The 23,421-nt window shown below is 32.7% G+C and overlaps 2 protein-coding genes across 2 annotated transcripts in view; one reads left to right on the top strand and one right to left on the bottom strand.

Annotated features, from left to right (window-relative positions):
- The first annotated feature begins 179 nt into the window (after nt 1–179).
- On the top strand, nt 180–4,316 carry Fdh (alcohol dehydrogenase class-3 Fdh). The gene is made up of 7 exons (XM_018509900.1): nt 180–461; nt 1,678–1,921; nt 2,045–2,265; nt 2,338–2,554; nt 2,862–2,992; nt 3,059–3,333; nt 3,459–4,316. The coding sequence occupies exons 1-7, from the start codon at nt 441–443 to the stop codon at nt 3,481–3,483; spliced, it is 1,134 nt and encodes a 377-aa protein (XP_018365402.1). The 5' UTR covers nt 180–440; the 3' UTR covers nt 3,484–4,316.
- A 1,135-nt stretch (nt 4,317–5,451) lies between these two features.
- Nucleotides 5,452–23,421, bottom strand: part of Cow (Proteoglycan Cow) — a 152,204-nt gene continuing 134,234 nt past the window's right edge. Inside the window, exons 7-10 of the mRNA XM_018509899.1 lie at nt 10,946–11,168; nt 8,990–9,149; nt 7,452–7,678; nt 5,452–6,293 (exon numbers count right to left, since the gene is read on the bottom strand). Coding sequence (XP_018365401.1) covers nt 6,163–6,293; nt 7,452–7,678; nt 8,990–9,149; nt 10,946–11,168 — 741 coding nt within the window. The 3' untranslated portion in view covers nt 5,452–6,162. The remainder of the gene's footprint in view (nt 6,294–7,451; nt 7,679–8,989; nt 9,150–10,945; nt 11,169–23,421) is intronic.

The raw sequence follows: 23,421 nt of genomic DNA, 5'->3' as shown, positions 1-23,421 counted from the left end.
ATCTGCTATTAAAAGAAAAATTAACAAGTCTGAAGTGAATATGATAGTAGAAATTTAAGTGAAAATGGGGAAGGGAATACTTTCGTTCCAATTAATCGCTTAAAATTGGACGTAACAGAGATTTAGTACTGTTCGTGAGTATCATGAGAAGTAACTTAATCGAAAAAGTGCTTGAATTGGATTTAACGCAATCAGAGAAAAAAAAAACTCATGAATGATTTTGTATTCTCTTGTCGTCTGCTGCGATCTGAACAACCAATGAATGGGATTTTCCATACTCGCGCAGTCGCAACTACCTCCGCCAGAACGAATTGAAGCATAGCTGCTGACATTGAGGTTTTTCGTTACGATCAGTTAAGATTCATTTCCTCGTTTGTCGGATCGACTCCGGATTATTTCCAGCAAGACGCTAGACAGTGCCTGACTACTTCGGAAAGATAATGTCGGACACAGCTGGAAAGGTACCGATTACCATTTGTTTCTGCGAATTTGCACGTTCTAAACTCGTTCATTTTTCTTCTTTTTATACGTCGTTAATTACTATTGGCCGGTTCCCACTGATCGTCATTTAATATGATATCTGTCTTCTTTTATTGAAATGTTTTGTTACATCAAAACGATATTCCTGTTAGAAACATATCATACAAGTGAGAATTATCTTTTGTCGAAATTCGGATAGAGGCGTCACATAAGTATAAATTGTCTTCTTGACTTGTTATCTTTGAAAATGGATTTGATTCTAATAATACAAATTTAAAAAGATGAGATAGGACAGTACAGATTTGATAATATGAAATAATTTAATTTATAAAAATTATTTAACGCTGTTTAAAATCGTTTTTATATATATTAAACATCTAAGTTAATACATATAAGATAGAAAACAAATAAAGAGAGGTTATCAAGAGAAGTTACTTACAGGCCTGGTTTTTCATTGTCTAATTATCAGTTATCACAGTATGGATCGCAGAAATGCTTGCGACGCTTACGAGATTTAGCTCGAAGCATGTTTTTAAATTCAGCTCGAGCCTCTCGAGGTTCAGCTCGATAATAAAGGCGGATTTATGCTTGGCTCGCGATGAGGTTTGGCTCGATAATCTGGACACATCTTTTTGCAATTGAAATTTCTGCATAGATAATGTTTATGATTATTAGTAAACGTGATTTCTTTCCACATTAAATTAATTAATTAGACATGAAAATAAACAAATTTTCCTTGAAAGAATTCGTTATCATCTGTCTGAGATAATTACTTGTTTACTTGATGTGTCAGTAAATTTGAAAAAAAGATAATAAAACAAACATATGAGATAATTTTTGTAAATTCATAAAACTATCATTATTAGTTAATATATGTGTATATTAGATAATTTCTTAATTAAATTTTATCAAATAACTATGTATTCTTTGATATTTACTGTAACAAACAATATCTACCGATTTAATTTGTTTAAAAAACATTAAGAGAAGAGAGAGAATTTAAATTTGTCAGTTAACTATAAAGATAATGAATTAAAAGATTTAAAATAATCAAGAAGGAAATTTGGACAATCAGAACCAATGTCTGAAGATACAAATAATATTTAGTAATTTAATTCATTTAGCTGATGACTGAACAGTTATAATTTATATTAGTATATATTACATTTATATATTTATTAAATTTATTATTTTTAGGTTATCAAATGCAAAGCTGCGGTAGCATGGAAGCAAAAGGAGTCTTTATCCTTGGAAGAAATTGAGGTAGCACCGCCTAAAGCACATGAAGTCCGAATCAAAGTGGTAGCTGTAGCACTTTGTCATACAGATGCTTATACTCTAGATGGATTGGATCCAGAAGGAGTATTTCCTTGTATACTTGGTCATGAAGGCAGTGGTATCGTAGAAAGTGTCGGAGAGGGTGTCACCGAATTTCAGCCTGGTAGACTGATCAGATTATATTTATAAAGATTCTTTTGTATTATATCAGTTAAATTTCAATGTTTTTTTAGCTGATTTACATCATATTTTGTTAATTTATTATTGTTTACATGAATGATTGTAGGCGATCATGTTGTACCACTTTATATTCCTCAATGTGGAGATTGTAAATTCTGTAAATCACCGAAAACAAATTTATGCAGCAAAATCCGTGAAACTCAGGGTAAGGGTTTAATGCCCGATGGCACGTCTCGTTTTACATGTAAGGGACAAACACTCGCACACTTTATGGGTTGCTCCACCTTCTCTGAATATACAGTTGTAGCTGATATTTCTCTCGCAAAGGTATTTATATTTTATAATCACTAGTTTTTAATAATTTAACTTTTATATAATTATTATAAATTATTGTTGCAGATTAATCCTAAAGCACCATTGGACAAGGTATGCTTGTTGGGTTGTGGAATATCTACAGGTTATGGTGCAGCTTTAAATACTGCCAAAGTAGAACCAGGAAGCACTTGTGCTATATGGGGTTTAGGAGCTGTTGGTCTTGCAGCAATCTTTGGTTGCAAGAAATCTGGTGCATCTCGTATTATTGGGATAGATGTCAATGCGGCCAAATTTGAGCAAGGTAAATTATGTAATTAGATTGTGTGTGCGACACAACATTAATTTTTTTAAATTGTCCTCAAATACGTGACTAATAAATACAACAACAAAAAAGGTTGAGTATATGCCACACACTAAATCTTGTTAGTGAATAATATCATAAATATATTCGCATATAGAATTACAAAAATTAACGATAATTATGCTACAAATTGTTACAAATTAATTTTTTATAGAAATAAATAATGAAAAGAACCTTTCTTTTCTTCGTAGATTTTCTTATAATTATTGTGATAAAATTTCATAAATATCTTTATACTTATTTACAGCTAAAACTTTTGGCTGCACAGAATTTGTTAATCCCAAGAATTATGATAAACCCATTCAGCAGGTATTAATTGAAATGACTGATGGTGGATTAGATTATACTTTCGAATGCGTTGGAAATGTAAATACTATGGTACGTGTTTTATGTTTTAATTTTGTTTACGGAAAAAGAATTTGTCTTGTAAAGATTATTTTTCAGAGAGCTGCATTAGAATCCTGCCACAAAGGATGGGGTACATCAGTAATAATAGGAGTAGCCGCAGCTGGCCAAGAAATCAGTACTAGACCATTCCAGTTGGTCACAGGACGAGTATGGAAAGGGACCGCGTTTGGTGGATGGAAATCAAAGCAAAGCGTGCCGAAATTGGTGGAGCAATATCTGTCAAAAGAATTGATTCTCGATGAATTTATTACACATAATCTTCCATTTGAAAAAATCAATGAAGGTTTTAATATATTGCATTCAGGAAACTGGTAAGCCTAGGAAAATTTTACTGTGAATATATAACATGAATGTGTTGACTAAAAAAATGCACAAAATTATATATGATTTATTATGATTATCAGGATTTTGTAAAGATGACTTGTTTCTGTTGCAGTTTGAGAGCCGTCCTTAAATATTAAAAACGTTTTTTTATCTTGTACTGCAAAAAATACGGCCTACTGAGAATCGGTGTCTTCCACAATTTATTAAAAAGTGCTTTATATAAGATGTACATGCCCATATAAATGTCATACTACCCCATTTCTGTTTGTTACAAATTTGTATTGAATCTCTGGAAATGAAAGATGGTAAATAAACTTTATATTTACTATATCATGCTCTCAACAAGAACATCTCCCCGATTTCTACAACAATCTTTATTCATAAAGAATTCTTACAGCCACATGTACAATACCGATTAAGTAAGATATTTACGGTAGCTCTTGAATGAAGTAAAAATTCTTTACGCTTTGATCAAGTGCATACCTTACAAAAATCATCATGGTACGAAGATCACTGACGATGATTTTCATTGTATATAATCATATATATACAATATGCAAGACTCGATAAAACTATTTTACGTTCGCTTGTAGTTATATTAATTAGTCTAGGTCGACAGTACAATAAGTCAGGCGGAATGCAAATTGCGCTCGATGCAGGAAGGAATATGCGTTAGCTCATTGCGGACGATGTCGTTTATCAGTTAAATATGTAGATATATTTTTTAAAGTGTCATCTACATACTTTAATGCGCAAGTTTAACACGCCATGTCCATTAAGGCAAGACATTATGGATGAATTGACAAAATGATATTAAGTTATTCTTTGAATAAAAATAAAATATAAAAATACACAATTTGTTACAAAACTCGATGAAATCACAAAGATTGCCGTGCAATCACGAGCCATCGAAATAAAACGCATTGATAGAAAAAACAAAGATCAAATGTACATTCTGTTTGACGTGTTTCAAAATCTCAGTACATACAGTGTTGTCTTTGATCAATATACACGACGAGTATTATTTTCCCTGAATACTTCGTAGAAGGAATGCATGTCGAAGTGTGTGAAACGCGTTAGGCTTGCAAAATGAATTATCACTTTCATTCTAAATGAGACACGTGTAGGTTTTGCATCGACTATTTCTACGTAAATTGCCTTCTAACGCTAAGGGCATATTCACATAGTCACACTGATCTTTTTTTTCTTTTTTCTACGGATTACATGTTACTCTAATATCTACGGTGTACCACACACTCTTTAAGTAAAAGTTGTAAGTAAAAATGCTTATAATTACAGTAAATGCAGACGAATCACGACGTCGAACATTTTCTAGCTTTGTAGAAAACAACTCTCAGCATTGCACGATGGATGTCATTCCGATTGCGGACGTAAAGAATTCTAATGCTCTGCGCGAATTGAGTCGCGTAATGTCTAATAGAGACATAATAATATTTCACGTTATTTTCTAAGCGATCTCGCACTTTTCTTAACAACCAGCTCGACGTCCTATGATCGTGATTGAACTGCGTAGTATGAAATAGGACATTAACGAGTACGAAATAGGTCGTTCTTTATTCTGTATGTCTTATACTAATTTTATAACGTAAAATGGTTGAGAGAAAGAAGAATAACTTAAAGAACTCTAAGCTTGCCCGAGAGAATATAATAAATAAGCGGAATAACGGTGAGATTTTCTATACCGCGTTCGGCGAAACACAGCCGAAAGTGAAGGAGTAAGAGCTACGAAAACCTATTTGCTTCGAGTGATTCAACTAAGTTTCAACGTGTGCAAGTGTGACAGTAGCAGAATGACTTCACACATCCGCCCGCCTTTTCTCTCCGCTCTCGTACCTTTTTCTCAACCAGTTTGATTTTGTTCGGTTGATGCATTGTTATTATGTAATTCGTATTATTCATAATTAACATTATGTTTCAATATTATAATTGTTAATCTAGCAATTAGAAATCATACGCTTATAGGGTTTTTCACTTACAGTTTTCCGTTAAATGCAATTTGTGTCACGACGCGTGACTTCTGGTCAATACGACGAAATTATCTCGTCCTATTCGGCCTTTCTTCCTTATTTCATGAATATCTTTCGTTTTTGTTTTGTGTATGCATAAATGATACGTAATTATATTATTTATACTTTTAATTGTGCGTGGAGATACCTCGACAGGCACGGAGGTAATCCAACGATTGGTGTTCTGCGCGGCTCGCAGCGGAATTTTCTCCCCTTCTCACTCCGTCACCAGCAATTCTCATACACTTACATACACTTTCGGCCATATCTGCGTACTCTCTACACGAACTCTATTGGATATTGCACGGTATTATGATTACACGGGATCTACGATTGCGTAGAACGGGCTGTAGACGCCGCTTACCGGTGGACATACGCGATTATTGCACAACATGGCAAGACACTCGCTATTTTAAATGTCGATCGGAGCTTCCTAACTGGGACGAAGGACGCGACTAAGGTCGTTACGATGATTCGACAACGATCCTTTCCGGTTCCATGCAGCGCGATTCGCTACGAATCCGACCTCCTCATAACTAATGATCGTCGTGCTTATTCGTTGCTCTCGGAACTCATTTAGGCTCACGTTTCGTTTCGTCGCGCGTGGACCTCGACAGGCGGCCCGATGACATAGAACACCTCTGATCACAACTCGGCGGTATTCCTAAAGCTGGCGAACGCGCGCACCTTCCCTCACTTTTCTCCGACCATACAATCGGTTCTCTGCTCTTAAAAGATGCTCGGTTAAAGATGCTGCGTTTCCGTTGCTAGCCGCCGCCTTTAATATGTCTAGAAATCTAGAGGTTGATCGGCTGAGCCTTCGAGATCCTGAGAGGAGTCGGTACCGCCGTCCTCATCGTCATCAAGGTCCACACTGTTGGTTTTGAGCCCACCGCTGCTGATCTTATTCACAATTGCATCTGTAAAGCAGTTTAAAAGTGAATTTAAGAATATGATCGTGTACTTCGCAAGAAAAATATGTAATACTGGGCCTGTTCTTTTTAGCTGAACTCCTTGTACGGTTCATCTTTTCTCTTTTTCTCTCCAAAGTGGAAAGAAAAGGAAGAAACATAAACCGTGCAACCACTTTAACTGAAAAGAACACAGACCTACTATTTACACATTCAATTATGTAATGTCTCCCTAATTCTATTACTAGAAATAGCATCGAAAATAGTGATGATATTGTTTATCAAAAACTAATATAATTGTTTAGCAAAATAAGTAAAAAACTAGCCGATACAGCACAGAATTTGTAGCAATATTGCTGCAATAACGCTGCAATATTGCTGTAACATGCAATATTGTTGCTGCAACTTTTGCGCTGTAGGGGAATTTTTAAACTGCGATTCATTTTGTGTGTGACTAATTACTCTCTAAATCTGAATCAATGAATAGTCACTAATTATCCAGTGGCATACTTGGCACTGATAATCAATAAAGTTCAACTAAAAAAGGAAGAATGTTTGAGCATTATTTAACTAAAATACTGATATTTGCACGTTAATTTCAATTTTCCAATATCATATTCATTGAATTTAAGCACTAAAACAAGGTCAGTTAGATCACATAATAAATTAGCTAGGTCAGGGATCTCACATTTAATTCACTGATTACCAGTGGCATACTTGGCATTGATATCAGTGACTACTCACTGATTCAGATTTAGAGAGTACAATTTAGAAATGAAAAAATCTTATTTAAGATAAGATTTATTTCAAAAACTTTAAATTTAATCATGTGTTATTAAAATATTCAATTTTGAAAATTGTAGAAAAATAGGTCCAATCTGAATCTCGATACAAAAAAAGAAATTACTTTAAGTTCTAGATAGCTTTATTATCTATTTTCATTTCGATTTGGAGTTGTCGGACATCACATTTAAATCTAAGTACACGACGAAATATTAAATCTGCATATGATTCCGAATAAAGACCTCTTACTAATTTCCTCGTAATTTTACACGCGCTGATGCGCTGAAATTATTTATTATTTTACTATTGTATATCACTAATTCCAGTGCTTTAAATATTTATTATCATTTTAAATATTTGTTATCCAAGCGATATAAAACATACCGCAGTCAGGCTTTGCACCGCGCGTTCTGGTACCAGCAAACTCGACGCCATGCGGATCGACGCACCAACAGAGACCAAGGCCCCGATGACACTGAGTACTGCGGTAATATCCTCGCGAATCGCAAGCAGGTGCAGAATCCGGCGATGATCGTCTACGCACAGCGGCACACGGACGTTCAGCTTTAGAGAAGCATCCGCACCATTCAGGACCGCTCACAAAAATATCGCTGAAAATATAATGCCGAAAATATAGCTTTATGTATGTCTCTCATTTTCCTATCGATTTTTAAAAGTTTTATCTTACAAGGCGTCGAGTGGCTTGCTGCTTGGTGCGATTGATTCGCGATCTGTAGATCCGGATTCAATCACCCCACTTGCGCCCACATATGCGATTATTCGCGTTTAAGGAGCCGAAAATGGTTCTACCTGGTGATTATCTGGTAAAGGCCATGACACACAAAAAACTTAAGCAGTAAAACGTAAGCAGTAAGTGAATTAGCTAATCACAATAGAGACCGTAAGGTCATAACGTAAGCAATAACCATTCCAACATGTTGATTTCCTTACTGCTTACGTCTTATGTTAAAGGAAATCAATATGTTGGATTGGTTATTGCTTTATGTTATGGTCTTACGATCTCTACTGTAATTGGCTAATTCGCTTACTGCTTACGTTTTACTGCTTAAGTTTTTTTGTGTGCCATAATCCTAAAACACCTTTGATCACCAGCGCCGTTCGGATTCGGCGTTAAACTGTATGGTCCCATATATCAGTATAGATATAAGCATTGGATGGATCTTAAGATACACGGCTTAGCGCTTAGGTCATTATTGCATTAAATATGTAATGTTTAATTTTACATTGATAGAGGACAGCAATCACATAAGTGAAAACAGCACATGTAAAATTTTTATAATATGAAATTTTGAGAATAATATGAATATAAGAAATTAGCGTTATTAAAAATGTGCAGAATAAAGAGATATATATAATACATAGAGAATATATAAAATATTACGCAATAGTAATAAAATGCAAAATAATGAGGAATTTTTGATACATGCATTTAAAAAATTGTATATATTTCAGTAGTTAATAAACGCATGGGTTCAGACACAGTAGTAACATCACACGTTTGATCAGACCAAGCTGTATTTGGTGTCTCTATATTAACAGACACTTTATTTATTATATTTCAAATCCATTATATTTCCATGTGTTTTATCATCTTTCTAAAAATATCATCAATCCAATTAGGTCTAAATTTTTATTTTCTATTTCTCTAAATTGAGGACAACCTTATAATTTCAATTACAACCCTTACAATTTCAAAAGATTTGAAAGAATACGCATTCAGAGATATATAGTCTGAATATCTCTGAACGCGTATTCTGAATTTATCGATCGATCTCACCCGCTGTTCGTCCATTATTGAGATAAGAACACAATAAAAATGCCAAGTGTAAGTCTTAGATGTATTTACGATCGCGAAAAGTCTCTCCTCACGTGCGGGACAGGAATTCACAGATGACTCTTACCTGTCGGTATCACAACTATCCAGGAAAGGTTTTAAGCACGGTTCATTTTGGTCGTGTTCCAGACCATACAGCTCGGAGAGTGAGAGTCGGCCATCACTATCGCTGTCCAAATGTCCGAACATCCACCTGACCTCGCTCTGACAACCGATTGGGAAGTGACCTGAAATCATATACATGTACATTATATTATATATAGATTCTTATGTATATATATATACACACATATATATGTATATATATTATAACACACTTAAAGCTTGTTTTAGACACACAATGTATAATTTGAATTAAATTAAGATAGAATTTCATTTTATAATTTTATGTATAATATTATATTTTAATATATCCTTTTTTCTTCAAAAGTAATACAACTAAAAAAATTAAATTTACCAGAAAAAAGGAAAACTATTTTTCAATTTAACGCAGAGAATTAAATATTAATCAAATATCATATTAAAAAAAAATACATTTTTAACATAATAAAATGTCATTTTTGTTTCAACACCCTTTTTAAATTATAACGATTTTGGCAATTTTGTAAATAAAGTTATTTCATTTTTTATGATTGATAAGGTAATGTTCACTTAACTCATTCATGGTAATAATTCAAAAATCATTTTTTAGCTGTATCGCTTTTGAAGTAGAAGATATATTATATATGTATTTAAATATATATTTCATGCAATGTGTGCGTGTATTTCGATTCATCAAATACTATTCATATTAAATTCGTTCAGAATGAAATTCTGTTTATGTGTCACGGCATAAATAAAATTTCATCCTAAATTCCGACACGAATTATAAATCGGGATTTTATAAAAGGATCGATAAGTATATACGTGTGTGGACAAATTAGCGATTGGCCAATATCTTCATGTTATCAAAAATAAAGATATTTGGCGTTACAAAAACACAAAATGCACGGTAATATAGTTTTATTTAAAGTGAAGATATTCCTGCAAAGACTCTATTTTATTCGGCTGCAAATTATTATCTAAGAATTAAATTTTTAACATAAAAAACTCTCAATGTGATAAAAACTCAATCAAAAAGGTAAAATTTTATTTATTCCCGTATTCATTTTATAGGAGGATTATTTAATTTAGCGCAATAAATGAAGATTTTGCTTTCGATTTTACTTTCCATTACTATTTATCTCTTTTTATAATTAATAATGTAAATAAAAAAATAACGTAAAAAATTATAATTCGTTCAGAACGAAAAGACGATCAGTCCTTGAGCTAGACCCGATCACTCGGGTCCAACACAATCACGGGACTATTCTCCCGTTTGTGGTCAGAGGATGGTTAGTCAAACCATCCTCTCGATTCAGCCGGGATCGTACCTACGTGCATAGTACACTTTGTTTTGCCCCGAGCGACTGTAATACCGTAAGATCAACATGGGAACTGGGAGGACAATATCGACAGATAGTACCGCCCAAAGTAATCGCGACGTACCCGAGGCGGGAAACGATTCATTGTACCAGGACAATTTCGAACTGGGTACGAAACTGATTGTCTCCAAGTCGAATGGCGTGCAGTGTCGGTACTTCGGCAACTACCACGAGTAGCGTCCCGTACGTCGCGGTGACCGTCCACTCCTACAGGAACAATTAGTCTTCCTTGTAGGACCCCCTCGGTATCCCGCGGGAAACATTTCAATGCGCTCAAAGCGCATTCCGCGGTTGTACGCGACGTCAGACGGCTGCTTAATGAGACTTTCGTAGATCGACAGGATGTGCACCGTGAAAAGCAAAATATTTAATAAATGCATAACCAAGTTGTGCTTGAAAGTTTAGGTAATTTAGTAGCAGGTGTCGACGCAATTTCTGATAAACAAGGAACATCAAAATTTATTAACAAACCTATATATACATACGTCAGTTAGAATGATCCGATATTAATTGTATTTCGCAAACAGCCGCATTAAAATTTACACCGTATATTTCTTTACCTTTAGGCTTAGGATGCTGACGGCGATGCTTGGAGTCCGCCATCACGACGGAGAACCAATCTAGGAGACGGTTGGCCATTGCGGGCTTGGACGACGACGGGCAATCCGTATTTCTGGATGGTAACTGCACGTTGTATATAGCCTTCGACGGTGACTGAGTCTTGTCCGTGACTTCATTGTTCATCAGATGCTTGTCGTCGTATCTGTTCACGTTAGCGAGTCCCTGTAACATGGAACATACAATATTGCAGGTGTGTATACGCAAACACATACGTTTCCTATATACTCGTATATATCTATTCGATACCTATTATCATATATTATAGTATCACATTACTTAATACATTATTATAATATCACATTGCTATACATTATAATACCATATTATTATATGATATAACACAATATATTATATCGCAAATAATATCTTTATATGTGTATGTGTGTTACCCAAATCTGTAAATACAAAAATAAGAACGAGTATTTCTATGTATGGGCGCCGGTTATTACGTAAAATGCATATAGGGATGGGGAAGGGAGATAAGTAAGGGAATGAACCTGATAAAATAGTCGATATATATTTTATACAACTCGCAATTGCCCTTCAGTAACATCATGTTTCATTACGCTTTTCCATCTCATAAATTTTCCATCAAAACGTGACGATAATTACATTCGTTATCGTAATTCCGATAATTAACCAAAATACAAGCCTTGCTTTTTCGCGGTGAGTATGACCAATTGGATTATTATTTGCCTCGAATGGTTAATATTTTTGATATTTTATTGTTCAACGAGTTAATTAAATTCTCGAATAAAATATTTAAATAGAAATATTATGACATTTGAAATAATTTGAAAACATTTTTGTTACATTTTTGCAAACATGTTCGTACGCAAAACTCAAGTACTACAATAAAACATAATTGAAAACTTCTTGTTACCTTAAATAAATTAGTAAATATTTAGATTATTATATTTTTCACGTCATAAAATTTACTTTTTTAGTCACGCTATAAAATAGCTTTAAATAAATCAGTAATAAATAAATTATAAAATATCTTAAATAAATTAGTAAATATTTTTAGATTATCTTTTCCACGTCATAAAATTTGCTTTTTTAATCACGTAAAAAGGTGCTACAAAATTATACCCTCATAAAATTAATAATTTAATAACTTTTACACGACGGATGTTCATATGAACGAAAACATATTTGCGTCGAATCATTATTTCAAAGTTGTTTACGGAGTGCACGCTTTGTATTTCTTTGATTCGAATGTTGGTAACTTCTCAATCAACAATATAATAACAATGTAAATCCATTTCTTGATTGCTTTGAAAATAACTTCCCCTATTTTGTTACAAATTCAATAATATAATAATAATAAACGTAATATACACAATAAATTTCTAACATTTTCTAAATAAAGGACGCATATTAAATATATTTTTAGTTAATTAGTTTAATTAATTAGCTTGATCAATCAGTTGAATTTAATTTTATTCAATTAGTTTAATGAATTGGTTAAAATTAAATTTAAAAGATTCACTTTTTCTTTCAGATAATTTAATTGATTAAAATTAAATTAAAATAATTTAATCACATGAGAGCGAAAGATAGAACTAATATATTCACCGAGTGACTTGTCTTTGCGTTTATTATTTAATTACAATGAAAATACGCTTGGACATTACAATTTCCTCACATTTACATTACAAGACACGGCTACACATCGCAGAATTCGTTTTCTTATTTTGTTTTGTTTTAACCATATCTAATTGTATTCTAATAAATGTTTTGCGATATCGAGAAGGATCCGCATTAGAATCGAAACGTCTATTAATGTATTGTATTGAATAAATTCATTATACGCGTACATCCTGTGTTCGGCTCTCATAGGCATTATCACTCTTTCATTTAAAATAATTTACTTATACAGAGTCGGATATGTATATAAATTCACACTGCGAAATATTATTAAGCACTAATATCTAGCTCCAAATTTTCTACTTTTGTTGTGTTATTCGCAATATCGTCACATTATTATTATATTACTTAATAACTTAATTTAATTCTTTCATGTTACTTTAATCCTCTAACGTCGTTTTATTGTTATTTAATAACTTAATTTAATTCTGTTTAAGATTTCATTTTCTGCTTTCTCGACTGACAATGAGTATATAGTCGATGTCTATATATATATGTAAACGGATATCTGTTTACTATAATTGGCAATACACATCCCAAAATTTCAGCCAATCCATGCAGATCTAATCTCCTCCTAATATGCTTACTAATTGAGTAATTTAACGTCAACAAAGTTTATGTATTTGTCTATTTAATTATCTATTATACGTTATAATTATTCAAGCAATTAAAATTAGATTCTCTATGAAATGATACGAATTTCAAATTAGATTCGTTGAATAAATGTTTAAAAAATTAATGACAACGTGCGCTGTGTTTGATTAGAGCTATTCGCGGAATTTCTAGCGACGCGCGGACTAGCGCAGCTAATAATTAATTACGTTAGCTGCAATCAGTTCGTTAATCAACGCTCTCTACTGTCATTCCCGTCCGACCGCGCCTCCTGACGGCGGGAACTGTTGAATGATCTCTCGATTGCCAATTCGTTTAATCATATCGCCGGCCTCTCACTCGCGCACGTGCATTAAACCTCAATGACTAGGTTCGATTAATTATGATCAGACTGACGTTGACGTGTGACGTGTGGACGAATAATTCAGACACGGCCATTTCGCTTAAATTATAAATCGAAAAAATTCTCAGTTCTGCTCAAGAAATTGCAGTGTCTCATATTATATGTATAATAAATTCTTTTGGAGAAGTTACATACTGCTACTTATTTTTTATTTTACATAATTTTGAAATTTTTTCAACAAACTATTCGTAGAGATCAGTTTTTAGATCATAATAATCGATCAAAAATAAAAAATATTTTTGGTATACGAAAAATTAAAAATACGTAACAAAATAATAAAATTATATTTCCTTTATCTAATTTTACATAAAATTTAATTCTCGATAATATTAAACAATCCTTTCGTACAAAAATTATATATCGATATACAACTTCTATTTTATGTTTAAATATTTTTTTTATTAAACTATACAGACTTCTTCAATTAAAATATCAGTAGTTTTTAGACTATAAACAATTCAAAAAGAAAAAATTCTTCTCATATCAAATATATGAAAATTAAATAATAAGATAAAAAGTAAGATAAATAGTACAAACATGTACGTTACTTAATTTCGCATGAGTTTCATTTCTTCGGAGTTTTAATTAATGACGTTACAATAAATGATAATGAACTAAAATAAATTTACGTAAAACGTGAAATAGAATCAGAATTCAAGAAATTAGTTATTGAAATGAAGATTGACAATTCTGGGACACTTCGTGTTCCAAAATAGCTCTTTTACATGAGATATATCGAAGCGAGAAGACATTTTGGACAAGGTTGACTGTGCATTGTAGAGTGAGGAAAGTTATATACGGATAGTTTAGAATAATAATATTACGATAGACGACGAAAGTATGCGGGATTTCAGCAAGGCGATGACGCGTTACACCAAGACAAGGCGGTGTAATTTTATTGAACCCGGTTTAATTACGCGCCGGATGCAACTCAAAGTTTTGCGTTAACTTGTCATAAAGAGCTGATATACGACACCAGGTGTAATTAATAATTAGGCAGCAGCTTGTGGGGAGAGCGGCTTCCAGTTGAATTCCATTTTTAAACTGCATTTCACAGCGCATGGAATATATATCTCTCGTTGCGTTTGTGGCTCGTTTATTTTACAGTTTGTGTCATAAAAACACTAATTCCTCTTCATGAAAAGGCAATGTCAAGCGCCTTTGAGATATCTAAAAATTTTGTACATGTTTGATTCCCATCTTGGATCCAAACAATTTTAATCTTTTTAACATTTCTGCGACATACAGAGTATCCCAAAGCTAACCGTTATTATTTTATGTATTATAAAATCGATTTGCCTCTAATAGAAATTTTGGCCAATATTTTTTCAACATAATTGTTATAATATATATAATTTTATTAAGAAACTTTTAATAAGTATAGTTAAAATTAAATTATGCTAAAGTAATTTTTTTAATTAAATAAATAATAACATTTTGTTAATATAAGTAGCAGGATTTATTTTATGAATAGTAGTAAAATAAATTCACAATTTAAAGAAATAATTAATTCCTGCACGGAGAAAATTTTATATTTAAAATTACTATAATGTGGTAGTAGTTGCGGACTATCATATGTAAATTATAAGTTTAAATGCTATAGCTATTTTTTTAAAAACAATAATGCAACGTAATTTTTACACTTTTTCATAGTAAACATTTTTTATTGCAAAATCAAAACTTGTTAAATAAAAGTTAGTATTGTAAAGATAAGTAAAAAATATATACCTAGCAAATTTTGTTTGCGTACCATAGTAAAAATTAACTGTTTTCACGTTAGAGAATATGGCTTAAGCACTGGTTTAATAAAATAATTACGTTATTTACGTGATAAAAATTAGTATTACGATAGTAAAAGTTAAGTCGGAATCATGTTGTAATGGTCCATCGAAAGTACAAGACATAGTAAAGTGTAATTTAAAATTGTATTAAAACTTAATATAAAATTTTCTCCGTGTGGATATTCCATATATGTGCACTCTCAAGTTCCACTTTCTCATCAAATAGGATAGCTGGTAGAGCACGACTAGTTGAGCTAAGCGGCAAGTTGGGAGTTGGGACATGCATATCTCATTGTCAGTAACTGAAACGTGTATGGACATGTCTATGCTTGCGCAAGACAGCAGAGAAGACTACTGCTAACTACGCTGAATACGATAATCTGTGCCAAGATGTCAACGGTCGTATACGCGCCATTTTATGTTTTTATGTGCATAAAAAATAAAATTAAGAATGATTAAGATTGAATAGAACTCCTTAATATTTAACAAATTAAAAAAGAATGTACGGGGAAATAGGAGTTATCGCGGTACTTAGTGCGCAATAATGATTACACTTTGATATTTTAACAATCGTACGCGTTTCAACTAAAATAAATTAAAAATAAAATTATTACGTGAGGGTTCTTCTTGGCCTATGTGGTATAATAATTAAAGTGATCTTATAAAAATCAGATGTGTTTTACATGAGTTATTCGTGTATTTTTTATATTTTTTAAAATTCAAGTTGCTATTTTATTTATAGTTTTTTAGTTATAAAGTCAATTTTCAGCCGACAACGGTATGAGGCTAATTAAGATCAAGTGTCCCAAATTAATGTCGCTTATATAAGCTAAGATGCTTAAATAATGAATTTGTCTTTATGATGCTTTTTATTGCTTTGTTTATTAATGTAAATATAAAATATAATCTCGAAAGTCAAATTTTTTGAGCAATATTCTAAAGCAATTCTCATTATTCTATCATAAGTGTAAGATTTATAATAGTTTAAATAAAAAGTTGCACAATTAGCCGTTTTATTTTATATGTTTTTGTAGGTACCGTATTTACTTTTCGTGAAAATAACGTTAGTTCTAAAGTATGGACAATGATTCACTAAAGCAATACAATACGAGATTGTTATTTTACATTCGTTTCAGAACCTGTACGAACAGATATATTGTAAAATATTTTTTAAATAACAATATCACACGATAAAAGTTTCAAATAATATAGAATTGATGAAAATTTCACGAAAAACACGTTTAAATATTCTTTAATTTTGCGTTAACAAAAGCTAGGTATATATAAACAAATATTTTCATATTAGAGAATTGTAAAAAATATTCCGAATAAATAAATTAAAAATTCGAAACTAAGAAGAATATCAACCAAGAATTAGTGAAAACATAAGAAACAGCTAATGTAATGTAAAATTAATTTTTCTGAGAAAATTTTAAGTGAACAATTAACGGAGTTTTAATTGAAAATTTCATCATCACTGCATAAAATTTAGAAAAGAGCGAAAAAGAATGGAAAGCAATTAAATTTTTACCGAGGCAAAGTCGGTCATGAATTTACCAAAGAATTATACGTAGTAGTGTCCAGAGAACATACGCGACTTTTGACAAAGTCTATTACATCTGAATATTCCTCTCTTGCTTTGTGCAAGTGTTAATTTCCTGAGACGTACTTTTCAAGAAGTGTAATATCTTACGCTAGCTTAACACGAATTATATTTCTCATGCGTAATACATGCATTCTCGAATTCAATAAGCGTAATAAGAGTAATGACGCAAAAAAATGTGCGTTGTGTTTAAGATACCATCAAATTAAATACTTAAACGTATCGTATTTTCCAAAACTTATTTTAAACGTTCATTTCTCTAATTACTTATTAAACTGAACTTAGTGACTGGTACAATGCTTTTGCCTCGGACAATTACTTCTCGGACTTTACTTCTTCTCGCCATTAAACGAAGAATCAGTATTGATTTTACAAAAATTTCTAAGCATTCGACTTTACACGAACATTTCTCAAAGTGTGGCTTCTTTTTCATCATAGACATATTTGAAAAAGATGCAGTCTTCTACCTTTAACTTATATTTATATTAGCGTTCCAATTGTAACTTTTCGCTTAATTTAGTTTCCATGTATTAGCGTTCCAATTGTGACTTTCCGCTTAATTTAGTTTCCATGTGGCTAATGGTAAATTTCTTTGTAATTTATGCAATTTTCCATTATTTAATGTTTGTAACTAAAGAGGATTAAATGAAAGTTCCATTTGAAACGTTCTATAAATGAAAATTCCATTTCGAAACGTTCCTTAATTGTATTACTTACATTAAATAAAATCTATTAATTATGTGATGGTCGTTAATGTATGACCTTTCTATTATTATTTTAATTGATTCACATATCTAACACAAGCTATTCCTAATAGTAGTTTTATTATTATTAGTAGTTTTAAACGATCTATTATTCATACGAGAATTCAAGATAAAATTCTATTTATAGTTTTACGCGTTCAATACGAGACATTTGAAAAAAATTATAAAATACGCATATATGTAAAACATATTAAAATGCACATAGTGACAATCAGAAAGTTAGTGTAAATAAATAGCTGTTATTTTGTAACAACTGAACAGAATTTATAAAATATGGTATTTAATTAATTTGATTTGGTTTACTTACAAAATAACAGTTATTTAGTTTCAGCAACTTAGTTCCAGCTTCTCGGTATTCTCTACAACTGTATATAACCAATATACACGACGTATTGAATTATAAATAGGATTCCTCTCTTTGATCGCGGACGCGATTATATAAATTGTCTAAGGTAGACTTAATGGAATATCTCGCATTTTCTATCCCCTAATTTTTATCTTTTGATCTCTTATCGGGAAATCCCACATACACAAAATGAGTTGGAATTATAACTGAGCTTAGACATCACGGTATGGCAAGATGTAATGAAAATCTCGGCAAACTCCGACGCTTCTAAAATCGCGCGCGACGAGAAAGAGAGAGGGAATTGACGCGCAACGCTAGCAGGATCACATTCAACTCTCAAAAGCGCATCCCTAAGATCAATATGCCAAGGGAGTGGATCTTGAAGCACGGTTATCTTTGAGAGCCGCGGCAATCCCAGCATCTCTTATTAGCTCAAGAGCCTAAAATAAGGATTGATTCTGATCTATCCTCTTTTCTCATCTTTTACCCGTAAAAGTGGAGAAATCTAAATATTGGCCTCTTTACGACCTTGACGAATATCCTTCGAGCGCACGGCTCGCGTCTCATTGGTCGGACTATAACCCCCATGGCGGTGGCTCTCTCATTCTCTCATTCCTCCCCCCCCCCCCCCCCCGCCCTCTCTCTCTCTCTCACTCTCTCTCGTATTTTCGAGCAGCCCAGACGAAGCGTCTTTCCATCGATCGAGGGAGAGAGCGTCGCCAGACGAGGAGCCGTATAATAATGTTACCTTGCGCGAATGCGGCGCAAGACTCGCGCAACGCCCGAGTAGATACGTCACGGCATCCACGATGACGTACTTGCGAGCCTAGGTCGATTCGCGATCGAATTTAATGACGGTTGGGATCTGATAAATATTTCAAAGCTCGCGACGACGATAATTTCGTCGTTGGACGGGGTCGTTATAGATGCGATCGTATGAACGAACGATTTGCCATTAAGAAACGTTAGATTTAGATTTCTGCATTAGTTTCTTATGAAAATTATATTTTGGTGGTTTCGCGTTACAATCATACTTTCTTCATCGTTAAATCTGTAGTGTTAAATTTAATTTAAGTCGCCACTGCTCGTATATAGTGTTAAATTTATCTAATATTTTAGTATAAAATAACGATATATTGAGTAGAAGCAGTAGTAACTTATACTCTCTAAATCTGAACCAGTGGATAATCACTGATATCAATGACAAGTATGCCACTGGTAATCAGTGAGTGAAATGTGAAATTCCTAACCTAGCTAACTTTTATTATGTGATTTAATTAATCTTATTTTAGTGCATAAATTCAATGAATATAGTTTTAGAAGATTAAAATTAACATATAAATATCAATATTTTAGGATATATAATGCTCAAACCTTCTTTTTTTTTTTAATTGAATTTCACTGATTGTCCAGTGCCAGATACGTCACTGGGTGATCAGTGAATAATGGCATACTTGGCACTGATATCAGTGATTATCCACTGATTCAGATTTAGAGAGTAAATTAGATTAAATCTGACAATATAGATTTAACAGCGTTAGCGATATTAAAAATCAAAACGTATTTCATTTACAAAATACGCTGTCTATTAATTAAACCGTATAATTCGAAATTCGTAAATTCTCTAAAACTTTCTAGCGGGCATATTACAACGGAAAGAGCAGGAACAATTAAAGTATGTTATAATAATAATGAATTTAAAAAAGTTGAAAAAGCTCTTAATTACCAAAGAATAAAGAAGACTGAACAATGCAGTAATAATGTTTTAAAAAAAGCCTGCGCAAAGTGAACATCTGATAATGCAAGTGAACGTCTAATAATAATAAATATGTGTGCTCTCTCTCTCTCTCTCTCTCTCTCTCTTGTATAATAAATCTTGTAAACAGTTGGCCCAAATAATACACTATGATTCTGTAATATAATGCAATTAAAGATAAAGATCTTAATTACATTATTACATGTTAAAATGTACATATAAAGGAAACAAAACGATTTAAGTAAAACAGAATTACGGAGACGTTATAAAATAACGAGGCCTGCACATTTCCCGAACGACACTTCATTGCGCTGAAACCGTATTTGGAGTCAATATCACGAAGAAGTTACGTCGTACGTGTTACACAACGCGAGCGAAGGAAAGGTCGAACGGTGCAGTATTGCTATCTTCGAGCCCCGCGCGTACGTTGACGGCATGCCCGTCTAAGCTAATTTATCGTGGCGTAACGAAGCTTTAATCCAATATTCACGGCTGAGCAAATGTTACAAAGCGCGAGAGATGTAACTGATACAGTCTGGTACTATCTCGTGAACTTGCAAAGTTAATTCTCCCTGGGTCAGAGAACGTCGTAATATTATGAATCATCACTTTGTCTTTCGAACTCACATATCACCTATCACAGAAACGCATGATTGCGAGATCATCCGACCATGAGGGTGACAATATACGTTTGGCCAATATACAAACCGATTCGATCTACCTAAAGAGATTTTTAGATTTGATATCCACAAATAAAGGTGCGAGGTAATTGACGAAGAATCGAGAAGACAAAATTATATAGATATATATACTGAAAAAAGTCCATAAATTGTTCCATTATTGATTATTATATACATCATCTTAACGAGATACTACGAGATATAAAATTATAAAAACATCGTTCTAAAAATACCTCTCGCCCTTGCACGTGTTCCACAAGAAAATATAGATCGTGGGATAAAAAAAATTACAAAAACTAAATAAAAAAGTGCCTTTTTTTAGTAAAAAGAAATATACTACACGGAATATATTTAAATACAGAAAAAAATTCATACAGTTATAAAAAAAACACATCGATAAAATAATAACATCGTGTGAATAATGAAGTTAAATAAAAAAACTACTTCAAATTTTCATATTTTAAAGACGATATTTAGTTTCCTCTTTATTTTCCGTCACTCTTAACGCAATGCTACAAAACATATGGAACTATAAAAAAAAATATTGCTCTGTCACATCTTTTATGTTTGTACCCAATAAAACTAGTCACAAAAATATTTATAGATTGCGGTATGAGAAAACCAAAAAAAGTTATACGTCAAGATTCACATCATAGTTCAATTGTTAATAAAATATAAAATACTATTTCAATATGTAAAAAAATATAATATATCGCATAGGAGTATTAAAATACAGAATTTACGTAACCATAGAAAAAAACATCGATGTAATAGTGATAGCAAGACATATGAATAATAAAGTTGAAAAAAATTTTCAGTATATATCTATTTCAAAGACAACTCCAAAGACAATATTTGACTCCTTTATATTTCACTCTTTTACTATTCTCTGCTCTTTTTAACTGTCATAACAGCGATATGCAAAGTTTGCAAAAGATTGTTCAATGTACTGTAAGTCGATTTGCAGTTCGCGTATCGCAAATTAACTTTTAAATTTTTACAAAAAGTCAACTCATCACTCGATGATGAATATTACCTCTTGGTTAGATGGTCGTCCTCAAATTGTCACAGCTGCAAATTGGTAATGGCTTCCCATCTTATACGCAAACGTAAACGGCCATAGAGCGGCTAATCCGGATTATAAGCGCAATAATTAACGCATTCGATAATACCTCCAGCTTCATTTCGTAATCTCACGAAATTCCCAGTCGGAGGTTGGCTCCACGATCAATTAGTTGGTTTGCGTAAAACTTCGGTTTCAAGCGAAGGGAATTAACACGATATATGGCGCTGTCCTACATATGGTTTCTTCTAATACGATCGAACTGAATAAATTAAATAGCTATATTCGCCCAAATGGGCGCGAATGAAATGTACGCGCGTATGGACGCGTCAATACAGAAATATAACATATCGAATTACATTTTGTAAAATCTTATAATTTGTGAAATTAATTTGTGAAATATAATAAACTTAATAGGCGCGCACGATAAAGTATTACATTGATATCCCATTAAATTTAATAATAAATGCCCATAATGACAATATCTATATACAACGAATATAATCTGAATATTCGTTTTAAAAGCTATTATTTCGAAAATTAACAATAACATATTGAGAGAGAAGTGCTATTCTATTAAAACGGCACCTTGTTATAAAGATAATGACATTGCACACCGTTATATTTCCAGATAATCGTGAGAGCAGGAACACCATGCAGGAGCACCATGCGAGGCGTTTGCTGTAAGCTTTATTAGCAGAAAGGCGGCTACTGTAAATACGGGAATCAATAATGTTGGCAGAATTTTGGCAAAAGCGGATAAACAAGATCCACTAGCAAAATATATAACAAAAACAACGTAATAACCACGATATTTTTAATAGCAAATTGATGGACAAAAATCGCGTAAATTTATTGTGTCGTTATTATTATAGATAAAATTGTATATCAAACTACTACTATTATTTATAACTTTATTACATTTTTATAGCGTCCAGAAAATATCGTTGTCAATATATTAATATCCTCAAGAGCTTGTTGGCCATCGCATTCAGATTCCGTAGAAATACAAGATACGATTATCACGCTACAGCACACAGAAAAAAAAATGTTGCTGGCTACAGCTAATTCTGTTAGCTGAAATTGCATTAGCTACTATAGTTATGAAATTTGCTAATACAAAGAATTTGCTGCTGTAGTTAATATAAGGACGTGATAGCAAAGTATGCATGTTTGTTACAGATCAATTTATTTAGCAGCATGAAGTTAGTTGTCATAATTATCGGATATGTCAGTGTAAAAGAAAATTGTCTCTACCACAGCTAAATATGGTTTGCTGGAACTGTATTTGCTACCAAATTGTCCGCTACACAGAAAACGTTTGCTGCAATGATCAATAGATCCGACATAATACCTAAATAGTAAAATGCTTGTCTGTTACAATGACAATATTTAGACCTTGCAGATATGACGTTAGATATCCATATGTTACGACTGGAATTTAGCTACCACTCGCAAATTTTTGCTGCTGCAACTAATCTTTTTTTTCCGTGAAAGCTGCTGATGATAATGTGATGACCGGACGCGCGTTATCGCCAACATTAAAGTTTCGATTAGCATATACTGCAAATCAGGATAATGCCATAACGAAGCTCTGCACGTTTTATCAAAGAATGATCGCGAAAGTGGTACGCGCACGTCTAAAGCAGAATAATATTTTTACAAGCACGCGCGCGGCCAGAAGAAGTCCTGTCCAAATATTTAGACTCGCTTCGGTCAGATAATTCGGAAGAGTCCTTTGTTGAGCGAGACGATGG

This window comes from Trachymyrmex cornetzi, unplaced genomic scaffold (genome assembly GCF_001594075.2).
Source record: "Trachymyrmex cornetzi isolate Tcor2-1 unplaced genomic scaffold, Tcor1.1 scaffold320, whole genome shotgun sequence".
NCBI lineage: Eukaryota > Metazoa > Arthropoda > Insecta > Hymenoptera > Formicidae > Trachymyrmex > Trachymyrmex cornetzi.
Note: the sequence above shows the minus strand (reverse complement) of the source record. Positions and strands in the feature narration are given on the sequence as shown.

Coding starts and splice junctions, on each gene's coding strand:
- Fdh (XM_018509900.1), top strand. CDS start 441: ATGTCGGACACAGCTGGAAAG. Junction 462..1,677: donor TGTCGGACACAGCTGGAAAG/GTACCGATTACC, acceptor TATTATTTTTAG/GTTATCAAATGCAAAGCTGC. Junction 2,266..2,337: donor CTGATATTTCTCTCGCAAAG/GTATTTATATTT, acceptor TTATTGTTGCAG/ATTAATCCTAAAGCACCATT.